This window comes from Varroa destructor, unplaced genomic scaffold (assembly GCF_002443255.2).
Source record: "Varroa destructor unplaced genomic scaffold, Vdes_3.0 BEIS01000001.1, whole genome shotgun sequence".
Classification (NCBI taxonomy): domain Eukaryota; kingdom Metazoa; phylum Arthropoda; class Arachnida; order Mesostigmata; family Varroidae; genus Varroa; species Varroa destructor.
The window spans coordinates 69170786-69185894 of record NW_019211454.1 but is presented as its reverse complement, the minus strand read 5'-3'; the positions used below and the strand labels follow the sequence as shown (position 1 = coordinate 69185894).

Sequence of the window (15109 nt, the reverse complement as noted above, 5' to 3'; positions counted from 1 at the left end):
AGCTAACTGCACAGATGGAGGGATACGAGCGGGGTCTGGCCCCAGCGGGACCCAGAGCAGCGCAAGAGAGAGCACAGCGACAGCGAATAGGAGAGCGACGATGGAAGGAATGAACGAAAAAGGAGAGGAAGGAGGGCGGCGAAGAAGGAGTCGCGCACGCAGGATAGCAAGCCCAGAAGCGTCTAGGGAGATGGACGCAGATGGACAAAAGCTGAGCCGAGATGAGAGCAACGGCAGTGATGGCAGCAGCCGCAATGGTGAGCATTGATAGTGCTGCCCAGCGGCCAAGTCGAGGGATAGGGGAACGGTATCGGGGCTGTTGGGGTCTGAGGCCTGCAGGGCTTCCGCTCCGTCTCTCTTTCACGTTTTCGTGCCAGTAAGACGACGAACACGCAAAGTGTAAAACCGGTGAAAGGGGCGGCCACCGCTACTGTTGGCAGCGTTGCCGCTGCCACTGGTCAGGGCCTCTCCAAGCTGAGGCATTTGCGTAGAGCAGCAGCTGAGGCTGTGTAGGATATACGGCTGGAGTGTGGGGTGGCCGGGTTCGCAATTCTGAGCGACCGAGCGAGCGAGCGAACGATGGCCCTTCCCGGCCGACCGGCAGGCAGGCCAGCCAGTCCGGCTTCGCCTTGGTCCTGTCCGGTCGTAGCTGACGTTCCGCTCTCGTCTAGTTCGTTTGGGTACCAGGTGGCGCCGGGTTTAGCCGAGCTTGCGCCGCCCGGATTGGCCCGACTGCGGTTAGGAAGGCGTCCACCGATTGGCCGAGAGCGGCCTCGATCGAACGAGGCGGAGCCTCAGAGCAGTGCGCTCTCCGCGACTCTCCTCCAGCAACTGCCGAGAAGATGACGATCACTGGCAGCAGCAGCAGCAGCATCCAACCAGCTACCGCCGCTGTCTATGACAATAAGACGAAAAAATAAACTTTTTGTCATCCTATAGTTATCATTATAGTACACTCGAAACTAGGCCCTGGCTCGAAGCGCACGCCTCCCCGGCAGGCCCCGGCGCCGCGCGGACAAGACGGCGCAGGACAGCAGTGAAAAGGCCGCATCTGACATAAACTACCCGGGAAAAAGGCGGTTGTTATTAAGAAGTCCAAGTTGACGTTTCGATCGCCGCATGCTTAAGCCGTTGTCCAGTGAAGTGCATTCACATGCGAGCAAGCCAGCCATCCAGCCATCCAGCTCTACAAGGACAATACGACACGGTAACGGACGCCCGCCCTTCGTTCGTGTAAACTAGAAGACAGGTGGCGACAGCGGCGTTTATTGATGGTGCCCTTCCATCTGTGATTATCCACTGCCTAAGAGCGGACAGCGTTCCGCTCGCAAAAATTTATTCCACAGAGGCCGTCAATCGATGTTGTTGTCAGTTAGCTCCAATATGTGTTGCATGTGAATAGGTACGTTGAGTAGGGAACTGAGTAAGTGGTGAGAGTAAAAGTGGCGCCGAAGATCGAGTAAACAACAAAGGTCATCAAGAGATAAGTGCAAAACTATACGAAGATAGAAATAATAGAACGGGATCAGGCGTTCGGCACTGGCAAACAAGGAAGTTGTAGCAGATCTAGTTGACAGGAGGTAAGTTATAAGATCGAATACGGGAAAAGGAGATGCGCACTCCGTAGCACCCTCGTCCGTGGCGCGGAGGGATGCGTAGCAGACATCACGCTCTGTGCCATCAATCGGTGTCCCATACAACCGTCTTGTGCTTGTCGCCCACGTTGTTCTCACAGCGTCTTTGAAGCAGAAGTGGCTGAACGTTCGGTCAGCGACAGTAACAACAGCCAGACACGATCACAACAAAATGACTTCGTTGGACGGAGTCGGTGAAACAGCTGACGATTCAGCGGGTTCAACATCTGCAAGCGGTGGAGGAGACGGTGGCGGCAGTGATGAAACAACAGCGGGGGGAAGCGCGTTCCGGTTAGTGACACCCCGCCTACATCCCGTGTCTATGACGACGACGACAACAACAACGAAGACGACGACGACGGCAACAACAGCTGCAACGCCAATGGCAGTGTCAGCTCAGCCACCTACTCAAGCTTTAACGACTCCGCATCGACATCACCACAATCACCATCATCATCACTCTCATATCCACAGCAGCAGCAGTAGGCGAAGCAACACCGGTGAGTCACTGAGTCTGTCGATGAAGTGAGATTGTTGACATTATTCATTAGTTTAATTAGTTACAAGGTAATGCCTGCCAGTTTCAACTGTGTATATTGCATAAGGTCTTCCCGTGTTTACAAACACAGCCGATCATATGCTGCTTACAGCTTGAAGTGTACCTTCGTCGACAACTTTAACGATAACTTTTCGTTAAACGTGCTCGATACCTCCATTTGATTTAATAGCATTTGGGACGTTCGTCATATCATACCAACTACGTATATATATATATGAATATAATCGTTTTCGATAGTCGACCCATATGGATCTATACCGAGATAAGCAAATAGATAGAATCTATAGACCTGCAGAGTCGCAGATTTTGTAATTAATATCCACTTTTTTCTTTTTTTAGCGCATAACCAGTGTCCGTACAGGACGTCCTTCAAACGACTGTAAACCTATCATTGTAATGCTCTTTCGCAACATACCCCTGTATTAGAGGAATAAACTTAAACTTTCCGAGCTGAAACTGACTGTAACTTAGCTTTAAAAGTAAATGCTCGAAGTAACTATCCATAGAGACGCGCAAAGCGATACAGCAAAAGGCGATACGCAGTTCGCAAAAGGTATTTCTAAAATGAAATATAGTCGCAGCCAAGATAAGTTAATTACAGTATTTAAGGATTATTATCCGGGAAGTATAAAATTCAATGATTCTCACTTTACTAGCGCATTGTATGCGAGCACAGTTACATCAGTCCTAGTGGGACACTGTAACTTGAGTGCCATCCTAGAAAAAAAAATACTGACCTAATCCTGGTATCTGTTCTTGTAAGCTTCGTCCGTTAACTTCATGTAAGCTTATTCTTAAAAAAGACAGATTTTCTATTGTTAATGATAACTTAAGTTCATTATTATATCTAACTAGTTTTATTAAACGCATATCATTCAAGCTCCGAATTATTCATGAAACATTTTTAGTAAATCGGCATGGCTATTGATATTCTCCTAGAAGTGTTTCCTTTTCAATAGATCGTCTGCTAGTAACCATTTTGAATATTCGTTGTCTATGTATGCTTTTACTTCTAGGCCTGTACGTTTTTCAAATAGCCGTGAGCAAAATATGTCGCGTACAAGACGGACATTTGTGAAGAACTGGGGTGCTTCAAGATGACGTTAATAATTATGTCAACTAGTATATACGGAGCATGCGCAAATCAGCGTTACAATAATGACATACCATTCGCCAATTTCCATTGCGCCGGTCAATCATGCACACTGATAGAAAATTGGTATCTTAATATATCCTACGTACATAACCCAAAACGGCGGGGCGGGAAAGGGGTATCTAAGCTCCAAAGATCGACTGGCTATAACTATCATGTTTTTTTCTTCACCTAAACGTTTCTAGATCCCCTTGAACGCAGGGTGACTACGTTTCCGTCGAATTCGCTCCGGTACCTTGTTTGCAGAGATGCCTTGCGAGTTTTCCCTATACCATTTTGGGCATTGTCGGCAGGAATAGCTAGTAGCAACAGCTGGGACAATAGGAGCCGGTAATAATATTCGTTGCCGAGGCAGTAGCTATTGTGGAAGCAGTAAATAATTGATTGATTCGCTTGTGAGCGAATCTGCCACAGCTCTTTACATGGTGCTAGGTGGACAGGGCAGAAGACGACCGCCCTTGATCTATCCTACCACATTGTGTAGTGTCGTTAGTTCATTCAACTGGCTCGCTCCTTTGCTTAGTCTCCAGCGTACTTGCTGGCCTACTCTGGCCGCAAGCCGTGCGGTCACAGATCATTTGCTAGTAGTATGAGCAGCGTCATTGAGATCACGTCGTCCTTCGGTGAAGATGACGTCCTAAGGAATTCACCCTGAAACCTCTACAAGACCACTGCGATGTGACCAATTCGTCGAACTTTTTTTTTGGCTCATCCCCGAGTTCTTAGTCTTTAGAGATGAACATGTTCCTTATCCATGCGTGTACGCGGCACTTAACATAGATGTGCAGATACATCAACAATTGGACTTTGCAGCGGATGTACAGGCTACAAGAGGCGTGTACACCAGGGCCAACACGAATGCGACATGAATAGCAATCATTCTTGACGTTGATTGGGCTGGGTATACCCGTTCGGAAGGCGATACGCGAGGCGGACGGCGGCAGCAAGGAAAAGGGGCACAATGTAAAGGGGTACCTTAGGCCTCTGACATAGAAATATTCTCTGTCTTTCACGGTTCTCCAGCGCAGCGCGTTGAGGAGTGATCATTATTATTATTATTATCGGTTTGTTCTAGCAACTTAATCCAATCCAATTCGAAATAAATCAATTCCTAACTAAGCGCCAATCAATTATCATGATAAATTAATATTGAGACAGAATTATTATACCAGTTACTATTAGTGGGAGCTCAGATGAAATGTAACGGAAAGACTGTGATGAATATCTTATAGTTTTGTGAAAATTGCGAGCTTTCCCTAACACACCCTAACTATGCAACGAAATGATTTGTAATGATCCTATATATGTGTGTGTGCGTGTCAAAAGTGTTGATAAACATACGAATAGCTCAGGTTTTTTACGCATGGTAATAGATGCTGTCTCATTATATGATAGTGTATCATGACTTTTACAATAAATCGTATGCTCTAGGCTTCGGCCTGCGCATGTTGTGGTGCTCTTTGACAGGACGTGAGGGGTCCGTCGAGCCGTTTGAGTGGGTACTTTGTGTACGCTTGACTGGTCGCGGAACGCACCTGTGACCTCCGTGACGTGTATCTACCTATCCATACGCTTCTCTTACACATATATATATATACGATAAGTGTATACACCTACATAGTGCTGAGTGTACCTAATATACGCATAGCTACTGATGGCGAGCACTAGTGATCGAAGTTGATTCGACCTGGGTATAGGCGAAGGAAAGAGTGACAACTATAGTCACGAGTGGACATCGTGTTAGCTTAAAGGACTGTGTTTCATATGACGGCAGCTCACCGCAAACGACATAGTCTGCTTAAAGCAGGCCGAACTGGATGATATGGACAAGAAAGGCGAACCCATGGTAACAGGAGTGCATAAAGGAAACGATGGCTTCACACACTGAATAGAGTCATTTTTTTTCGGGAAAACGTTACGGGAGTTAGTTACGGTACAAAATGACATCTTCGTCACCTGTCGAGCTTGATCATAATTCTCTCGAGGTTCTAGCTTTATGTATCATCTTGACAATCTATGTGTTTTTACAACAATTACGCAGTTGTAACTCTACAAAAATTAGCATCTTTATCAGAGTCAATTGGACATCAAATGAGCGGAGAAATTACTTAGTCGTCTGCGCGTAAGGTAGCAGAGATGATCCTCCGATCAAAAGCGTCTTGTAAAAGCGGCCATAATAATTTAATTTTATCATTGCTAATCCTCTGCTCTATTTTACTCCTTCATTTACAATTTAGCTAACAAACATGTAGTCCTAATTACGTTCAACGGAACAGTAGAAGACGGGGTTGTAGCAACTGCTGGGTAATTCATTAATCAAAAGTTCAGTATTTTGGCACAGCAGAAAGTTGAACCTACCGAAATATTGAATTGTAAACAACCTTCTCTATTTTATCGCATACTTCGTGAACCAGCAGACGTGGCACCTATAATCGGATGTTCAGCTGCCTCAATTATCATTATAAAAGATATAGGATCTGAACAGCTCTATAACTGCGGCTTGAATAACATCGCATCTTTAAAGTAGAGGAACACACACATTTTTTAGGCCATACCTACGCCTAGTTAACTCGAGGCCATATTGTTATACAAACGGTGAAAACTTAAAAAATTTTAAAAAAAAATCCGTGTTAGTGGAAAGCAAAGAATTAGTAATAATAATCGTAATAATAACTTATTCCACTGAGAAAAGTTCATGGAACATTGATTTGCCTCGGATAGACCCTGAAAGGCCGAAATCGAAAAATACCCACGGCGTTGCCTAATACCTGTTGAAGAGCATGCGAGATACGTGCATCTAAGCTACACTGAATATGAATGTCAAACCGACCTATTGGTGAGCAGCCACTTATTCGATTTTGTAGTTACGTACGAGTGAAGAATTGACCGTGTCAATAGGCCTGCAGCTGTTCAGCCTCTTATTCGATAGGAGGGGAAAGGTTGGCGGCTATTGCAGTGACACTCTCAGACTTCAGGTAGGACCTTTTGTCCAAAGAATGCCGATTAGGCCCAACCTTACCTAAGACAGGAACTGAGCACTGCAAGTTAACTTGAAGTGAAAAGAGAGAGAGACTGAGAAGGAGGACCTAACCTGATAGATGGATTACGCGTGCATAGTGTTTGTGGTTGCGGTCGCCTGCAAATAGGCTATCGCCATCAGGTGTCGATCTGAACCAGTTCGTTCTATACACATTGGGTGGAGCAGGTTTTACACGCTCCGGCCTTTAGCATCCACGAGGCATTATCTAGTACGGCTCCTTGTCTATATTGTAAATATGCATATACATTGTAGAGCCTGTGCAGTTTCGAACGTGAACTCGATGATGAAGTCAAATTTGCCATGGCACTCTCGAGATTCTGTGAGGGTTCTATGGCGTCGTCATAGAATATAGGTGAAACATGCCTCTGAAGGCGTCAGATGTATGTAGTGTCGAATTCGCTGAGTCACCTGAGACCCCAATTCATGGTTCCCCTTTTTCGTATAGGACTCGCCGTTCGTTTCGTGTGCGGGGATAGTGCCGCACTTTTGTCATTTCGAAGGTCCTCTGGGGTGGAGTAAGCGCAAGCCCCGCTAAATGAATGATTATGACACAAGCACATGGCGAGATGACATCAAAAGCAGCGTTAACTGCTTCGAAGTTAGCGTTTATCCACCCTATCTGGTTACGTAATTTTGCCTCTGCTACCTCTCCCTTCACCTGCACGCTTTCTTTTTTTAGCGACATTCACGACATTGTAAACAGAACAACGTTAACTAATCACGCCTTAAATAGGGGGCCTCGATGAGATTTTGATCGCAGACGCCATGTGGTGATCTATGTAGACGTGACACTAGACATCATCGCCACGTCACTATTATTATTAGTGACAGAAGAATCCACCGCTAAGCAAACATAGTATTTCGAGCTATTGGTATAAGCCTACGCTGTTCGAGGCTAATTTGGCTTAATTTCCTTCAAAAGTCAATTGACAGATAGCGCTCCACATGAATTCAATTACGAATTATAACTCATACACAGCGGTGAATAATTCGAAATTCTGCAAAAGTGTCTTTCTCGAAATTCTTCGACAACAATAAATCTAAGAAAAACGTGGCTACAGATAGAACAATCCCGGTTCTTTGATAATGACGACGACTACTACCTGTGCGATAGAATTTTCGAAACGTATGTAAAACGGGAAAGTTAATAATTCTGTGTGAATGTAAGAATACGTTAAACCGCTCATATCGCATTGAACTGGGCTGAAATCTCTCAGAAGCCCTCCTTACTACAATGACCACATTTCCAGGTATATTCAAAAGGCGCACTAAAATAGAAAATATTGTTTTAGGCTGATGTTAGACATTTAATTATCTCAGTTTGAGAAGCCAACTTGCATTATTTGGCTAGAAAGTCTTTCCAAGCGTTACAAGGCTGGCTGGAATTTGTATCGATTCTGATTGACTTCAGCTAATAACAATGTGTGTATGATAAGACTCCGCAAATAGGAATGGATATATCAAATTAAATGTCAAAGTTCCGGTAGAACTCTGATATCCGATTTATCGAAGCTTCTTTATCCGAAGAGCTGTGTTCCGATTACCTCGGAGTAAGCACATATAGAAGGTTGGCGGTACAACCAAACAAATTATGACTGGATTGGGTAACGCATCATTATTTACTACCTGGTCTCTACCCGGCGAAGTATTCTAAAATCGGCCTTTCGGGAATTTGAAAAAGAGCCAATGTTATGTCGGCTAAATTCTTGTTTACCGCTGTTACTCCTGCAGACACAATTATTGTTGGATTGAGGTATATAACAAAATAACAACCCCAATTCCCCGGAGGTGATCATCTTCCATAGGGTGAGAGCGTGTGTGTGTGTTTGTGTGAGTGTGTGGTTGTGTGTGTGTGTGTATGATGAGAAATAATTTTGCGCCCGTATGAAGTGTGACTTGCCTTCAAACTCGATGAAGCTGGGAGGTACAGCTAAACGGAGGCCTGCAATAGGGAACCGAGGAACGAAAGAAGCCGGGCATCATTTCATTGAATGAATGAATGAATGAACCCCTGCGTATGCGGACAACCAACCCCTTTGTCTCCATTTTAAGTGTGTAAAACCATTTTGGCAAATGTGTACTCCATCGGCACCCCCAATGGCCGGAGCGAAGCGCTCGTTTGGGGCCGCCCCTGCAGCCCCAGCCACTTGCATGTTGTCGAGAGCAAAGCCAAAGCCAAAGACGCTAGTAGGGCATCTATCGTTGCCAAAGACGTTGAGGAAGGGTTGAAAAGCCCTATTCCTGAAATGCCATCTAGTAGCTGGGCCCTCCTCTACTAGCTGCTACTGTAGCAGCAGTAGTACGCCGTTCCGTCGAAGAGGGTGCATAGCAAAGTAGGGTCAATTGGTTGCGACGCACACAGAGCCGCGCTCCCGTTTCGTCTTGTCTCGAAGGCGGCAGTGTACCACCATCACAAAGAATAGGTTCTCCTGAAACTGAAAGCCTCTACCAACCGACGTATGTCTGACCTAGCTACTCGTACGCTCCTGTGGAAGATTCGTCCCAGGCTCCTTTCTGAGTGAGTGAGTAGTAGTAGCGGCACAGAAAGCGGGCGGTCGGTTAGTGTTTCATGAAGCACAAGAAGAGTCTCACATATTTCCCCCGGGGCCGCTAAGGGCGCCGAAAGCTGACGCGCTGAATATCCCAGGCATACAAAAAGGGGTATACGCATGCCACGTCCACAAAAATCACAAACTTCGGCGTTCGCTGAAAGCTTTTGATGTTGAAACACGCCACCAAATCTTCGGGAGCTCATATCGTCCGATTCAATAACAATGGGAGCAAATACACACCTAATTATAAATTGACTTGTTATTGTCAGAGAAACCTGTTGAGAGGGTACGACCAGTTTACTGTTTTTGATAAGGTACAAACTATGGAACTGATCTTGCGTAAGAGGCAGTCAAAAGAGCACATGAATAGTAGAACGCTAATTGTTAATATGACTAGATAATAAAAACAATACTAACATCCACGAACAAGCTTTATTGAGAGATTCTCAGGAATTCTGAGGAGAAAGAAAGTGGGCGGGAGCTCCAGAAGCGGCAGTTACACATTTTTGTTACAGGATTACTGAAGTCAGATTATTATCCAATATTTCTGACTAGTACCATCTGAAGTTTAATAATCTACTGAAGTAATCTGGGAATAATTTCCATACCTCAGTTGTTCGTCAAATAAATGTTACAGGTTTTTTAGTTCCCAGTACTGCTTTTCAGTATTACTTTAAACAACTCGAAATATGTTTCTTCTTAAAAAATTATCGGGAGGGCGAACGGAGGGAATGATTTTCACATAAATGAACGATAAAATATTATTTTTGAATTTTTCGCATTTTGGGTCCGGTACTTAAACCCCTAGGCATTATTTGAAAGGGCTAGTTCCTAGCACGGCTCCAAACACTTTTACACACAAAGCTGGACCCAGACCACCACGAGTTTTCAAGATCAGCAGGCAAGAAAGAAGAATGAAGAATATTCATCATGACTAAGTCACCAAGCTATTATCTCTATATGTTGTCTGTATATGTTTCGGGTTTTACGTCCTGCAACGTTGTTAGGCATTTCGTAGGACAGACGGCTGGCTCCTACCCAGCCTGAAACGAAGCCTGTCTATGCCTAGACAGACCCATAAGATCAGCAGGCAAAGTACTAGCTGCATTCGCTGCGCAAGAGCTGCTGGAAAAGCTGGTCATGGGACAAAAATTTGCAGTGCCGTTTAGTGCAATCAGTCAAAACGAGACGAACTTTGAATGGCCAATATGTAACTTGAATTAACCTGTATGTACATCAACTGCTATTTGTATAGGTTTAGTATCCCGTTATAAACAAGGGCAAGATGGAATACGAGAATTCGGCCTATTTTCGCCTTCGTGCCTAATGATTCCATAAAAATTACACAAAATTATATAAGTACTTCCACTTCCACCTCACCATTATGCTTTGTCTGATTCTGTGTTCTACGCGTTTTCTATCTTTCTTTCCTAGTTGGAAGGAAACCTTATGCCCGAGCTTTAAATCCGCTTAGCGTAAGAAATTTATTTATGAGATGGTGGTACGTATTAACATCAGTTGGCTAGGACCAGCAGCTTTTACTTTTTCTGCCAGCTTAATGATGGCTGGGAGCACATCGCGAAAATCCAGCTCAATCTGGAAAGAGAAGACTCGTAAGAGACGACCGGCATCCTCGTTCGGAAAGAATTCATCTTGGAGGAAGCAGAACTAATAGTGCAGCGTTCTAGGTCTATGTGTAGGCACTGTTTCGATGGAGCGGAAAATACAGGCCAAGAATGAGGCAGAAGAGGTCTCAAAGAAAACGAGAATTTTTTTCTCACTGGAATGATCATCTCCCACCAAGAATCCTTTAGGTTCGTCAGAAAAGGCTGATAGTAAATCTGCCCACTGCCGCCTCTCATGGCAACAAAACAAAAACGGTCTGCATCTCCACTTGCTTCGTTGAATTTGGTAGGAATTGATTTGAGAAAGGAGGGTCGATAATAGAAGAGCGTGATGATATACATATGAAATTAGAAATGCTCAGAAAACGGTAGAAGAAAAAGTAACAGTTTGATACTGCATTATTTGTAGGCCATATCATGTACATAGATTCTACAGGCGATTCAGAGACATGTGCATGAATTACTGCACAGGTAGACGCGTAAAGAGTTTAGCAGACGAACACGACACAAGACAGAAACGCTAGTCGATATACTTGCACTTTGTAGATCTAGAATTCTGCTCTGAGGGCCGTGGTGCCATTAACCGTTTGGGAGATTTTGACCGGAGATAAGGAATATAGATGGTCCAAAGAACATAAGACATAACCGTTGCCCTGTGGGATATACTGCAGATGGTCTGTGGATATTGAAGTAACTCATCAAATCCGTTTTCCATACTTCCCCACCTCGTCCCCATTGGCACGCCACTTCTCTAGCCCTGCCCCTTCGGTCGGCGTGGCCGGCGAGGGGTCTCTGCCGAGGTCCCAATTAATTGGGTGCCTGGGGGCAACAACGACCGGCTCTCATCCAGCATCCGAGTGCGCCAAGGACTCAGGCCGCACCAAGGACTCAGAGGACTCAGGCAGCAGCCAGACCATTTTCCTGCCAGTCAGTCCGCAATAGCCTCACTATTGCGAATCATACCATCGTACTTAGACCCCACAACGCAGCTCCATGCATCGCTCCCGTTTTCCTACCAAGCTCTTCCCAATCTTCTCTCCAATTCCCAGCGGCCGTTTGTCGGCCCCAACCAAGTTCCTGGCCGGTAGTTTCACCAACTCAATGCTGGTCAGTGGCAACACTCGCCAAATACATCGCGAATAATCTTAACGAAGCATTGAAACAAAGAGTGCCTGCCATTTCATACAGATATTGCCGTTTCTCCAAAATCATACGTGTATTATTGGTTTTAATTACATGATTATAAGGTACGGCATGGTACAGTGCCGCACCCCACGAGAACGAGGAACACATGACGTTTTTATGATATAGTACAGGCTCATATTATCTTATCGACTTGGTCCTGTTTTTTCAGAGTGTCTTAAGTTGCCGTTTGTAAATGCTCACTGACAGAAGGAATAGTTTAGTACAATTATAAACCCTAGTTTTGTTATAGGAAACAATATACTGAATAAACTGATGTTACTGTTCTATTCTCTAAAAGATTAACATCAACTCAATTCAAAATTAGGCATTATGTAAAAATACCTTCGTACTGCCCTACTGCGTTATTCGTGGTTTTGTCTCATTTTGTTATAACAACGCTCACGTCCGGATCAGCATTAACGTCATCAGTTCTTTTCCCGCAAGCCTCGACCTGCTTTGTCGTAGACTGTCCCTACTATGTGTTATACAAAGGATTGCTATTGCATAGACTTTCTCTCCGTCGGTCAGCAAGATTGGCGGGACGTTTAGACCCTTCTGGATATTGCAAACACGCCTCACTTAACTGAGCCCAATTGACGCAGCTCCTCGTTATCTTCGTTGTTGCTGAGGCGTGTTCTTCTTGCTCATTCTATGGCCTTAGTTCTTTTCCTACGCTATCGTACTGAGAGAAGACGCATGTACGATGCCTGCGACGACCCGTGGTCGCCGACAGTGCAAATGTCGCGTCGGCTTAGATCGGATAGCAGAAACATCGCAGCACTAGCGACAGTCGGACGTCTCTGCGTCTCGGTCCTACCCTTGTCCTGCGGGTGTCTTACGCAGCCTCGCGCGCCCTGTGCCGACCACTAATAGGATTCGGTCGTCCTCTGACATAGCTTGCCATGTCCCAACCGTACAACGGGCCGGATCAGATGTTCGTATCGGATTCGGCTCATTTCTCCACTCGGCCGAGTCGCCTCTTCTCGCCATCTGCTTGGGGATCGGTGTTTGTAGCTTAACAGCAGAACAGCTGGCTGATAGGGGGCCAAAGCCCTCCCACGCCGCCACTGATGCTGCTCTTTTTGCGTCTAGCCACTCACAAAACAAGGATAAGGAACATCATCTTTGTCTGCCTCGTGCTGTGGATTCTCGTCAAACAGAGGATGCCGAACTAGCAGGTCAAGTTTTAGAGAAAGACATAGCCGACCACAAAGTTTATCGTTGTGAAATATACTTCTGACCTCTTTCAGTCTTGTTACGATATCGATGCCATGCTATTTGGCGTTCATGTTAACGATAATGTTAGATTCAATATGTACTGACAGCGGATATGTGTGACTGACACAAGTTGTAATATATTATTTGACTTGTCAGTAAATGCTAAGAAAGTTCCTTCCTGGACTATTGATTGCTTGAAGAATTATTGTTGGCAGGGTAAAGGGAAAGAACATGTAAAGGCCATCCAGATATTTTTCAAATAGTCAGCACTTTAATGTTTTCCTAGATACAGCGGCTAGATAATAATTTTTGAACTACACATAATCAATGATTGAGAAAACTATTGCCGAGTTCCATAGTAATTAATTATGAATTAAGTTACTAAAAAGTTGCTAGATAAATCTATGCTTCGTCCAGCCAATTCAACATTGATTCTTTAACTACTTACAAGATAAACTACAATTCACCCCACATTTGCGGTTTAAATGTAGAACCATAGAAACGGAGTCAATTTAGCTATTATTCGTTGTGGTCGGGCGAAATCTGTCAATTATACTTGTAGAAGCGCTTTACCTCTACGCTCGACATAAGTTTACTGGTTGTTTCCAAGATGGTGACTCTGTGTCAAGCTCATTGCTACCCAGCACTGTCGTTCATCTTGCTTTATTCGTGGTTAATTTTTACTGCAGTGCAAATAGCGACGCTGGTTTGTTTCAGGGGGCCGATACGTGGTCCAGCTATTTCTCAGCGTATCTGATAGATAGCTATTACTATATTCGCTACTTTGTCGATTTTTAGGTAGTACAACATGGATTAGATGTTCATAGTCGATATCGTTATCAGTGTCTGTTTGCTATCAGAGCAAAAATAACACCGAAAAAAGTGAAAGCCTGGGAGATATGCTGTCTTGGTCTAAACAGCGGAGCTGTGGTCCAACTCTTGGCGGACTTCCCGAACGTCGCGTCATAAATCACTACATTAGTTATTACTACTTCTGCTAAGTAATCGTCATGGCGGCGGCAACACGGCTTGCCCATATAAATACACACAATTTCAACTAGGACAACTCGCGATTTTGTCTATTACTGATCAATTCGAATCGCTTACGGTGTTGTGTATGCCCTTTGTAGTGGCGAACAGACCCCGAAGCGTCGGCCTGTTTGGCCTGGTCGTGTTACTCACCTTGTAGTAATAATTCATTCGACAACAGCCGCTGTTGCCGTCCTGAAGGAAAAGCGTAGAAACGTCACACGCAGAGAGCCACAAATACATACATACATCTATACGGTATTGCAAACAGCCAAGGTCGCCTCGAAAAGCGGTAAACGACCTGAAACGTACCACGACGTCTAAATAGCTATACCACTGACGACTAGTCAGTTACCTGCGATCTCAGATAAGGACCGATTTGAATATAGGGATAACAAGTGTATTCTTCACAAATGTGTTTGCCTTAACAGCGAAGGATGAAAAGGGAACAGATCTGACAAGCGCTATTGAGATAGTATAGAGATTTATGGCATCACCGTCTCAACTTAGCGAACAACGAATCGACAACTTTGGCCGCCAGGAAGGAGGAAAGAGGTTGGTGAGAACCTACTGCTATGGGATGGCCTACAAACGGCCATGAACTAAAATAACACATTAGTGACAGGAGATGGGATTGTAGTATATATATATATTATCTCTAAAAATACATATACAGATCTATATTTTTAATCTAGTTATTTTGTTCCATTCTATCATTCAACTATATGTCTAGGATGACAATTTTGTGAGGCTCGACCTTGTGTTCCATAGTCTATTAGGGGTAAGGTTAGTCTATAGCTAAACTTACGACGGAGGTTCAACTCATAATGCAGAGCTTCCAGTATACACAGTCAACTTTCTAGTAACCCAATAGAATTACCCTTCGATATAAAGGGTAAAAGGTATCCTTTTTGAGTCACTGAAATAATCGATATCGTAAGGCTGGAGGCGATACAGCATGTTATTTTATAAAAGTCAACGGATAACATTTATGAAGAAATCTTAAATGAACTGGAACCGAAATCGATGTAATGTTCTTAGATGCCGAACGCTAGCCACTTCAACGCACTATTAGTATGTTTCGGGCGTTCCGTTGCTAGTTCTTGGTGGTACA

General features: G+C 44.5%; 1 protein-coding gene across 4 annotated transcripts in view; it reads left to right on the top strand.

Moving 5' to 3' along the window:
* Positions 1 to 858: 858 nt before the first annotated feature.
* The window catches only part of LOC111248207 (uncharacterized), a 69225-nt gene continuing 54974 nt past the window's right edge, over positions 859 to 15109 (top strand). The window contains exon 1 of one of the 4 annotated variants that reach the window (XM_086989558.1): positions 859 to 2134. In XM_086989558.1, the coding sequence (XP_086845684.1) occupies positions 1807 to 2134 (328 nt within the window). In that variant the 5' untranslated portion in view covers positions 859 to 1806. Of the gene's footprint in view, positions 2135 to 7360; positions 7637 to 15109 lie in introns of those variants that run through there. The other 3 variants (XM_022800126.2, XM_086989544.1, XM_086989550.1) reach the window with 3 other exon arrangements.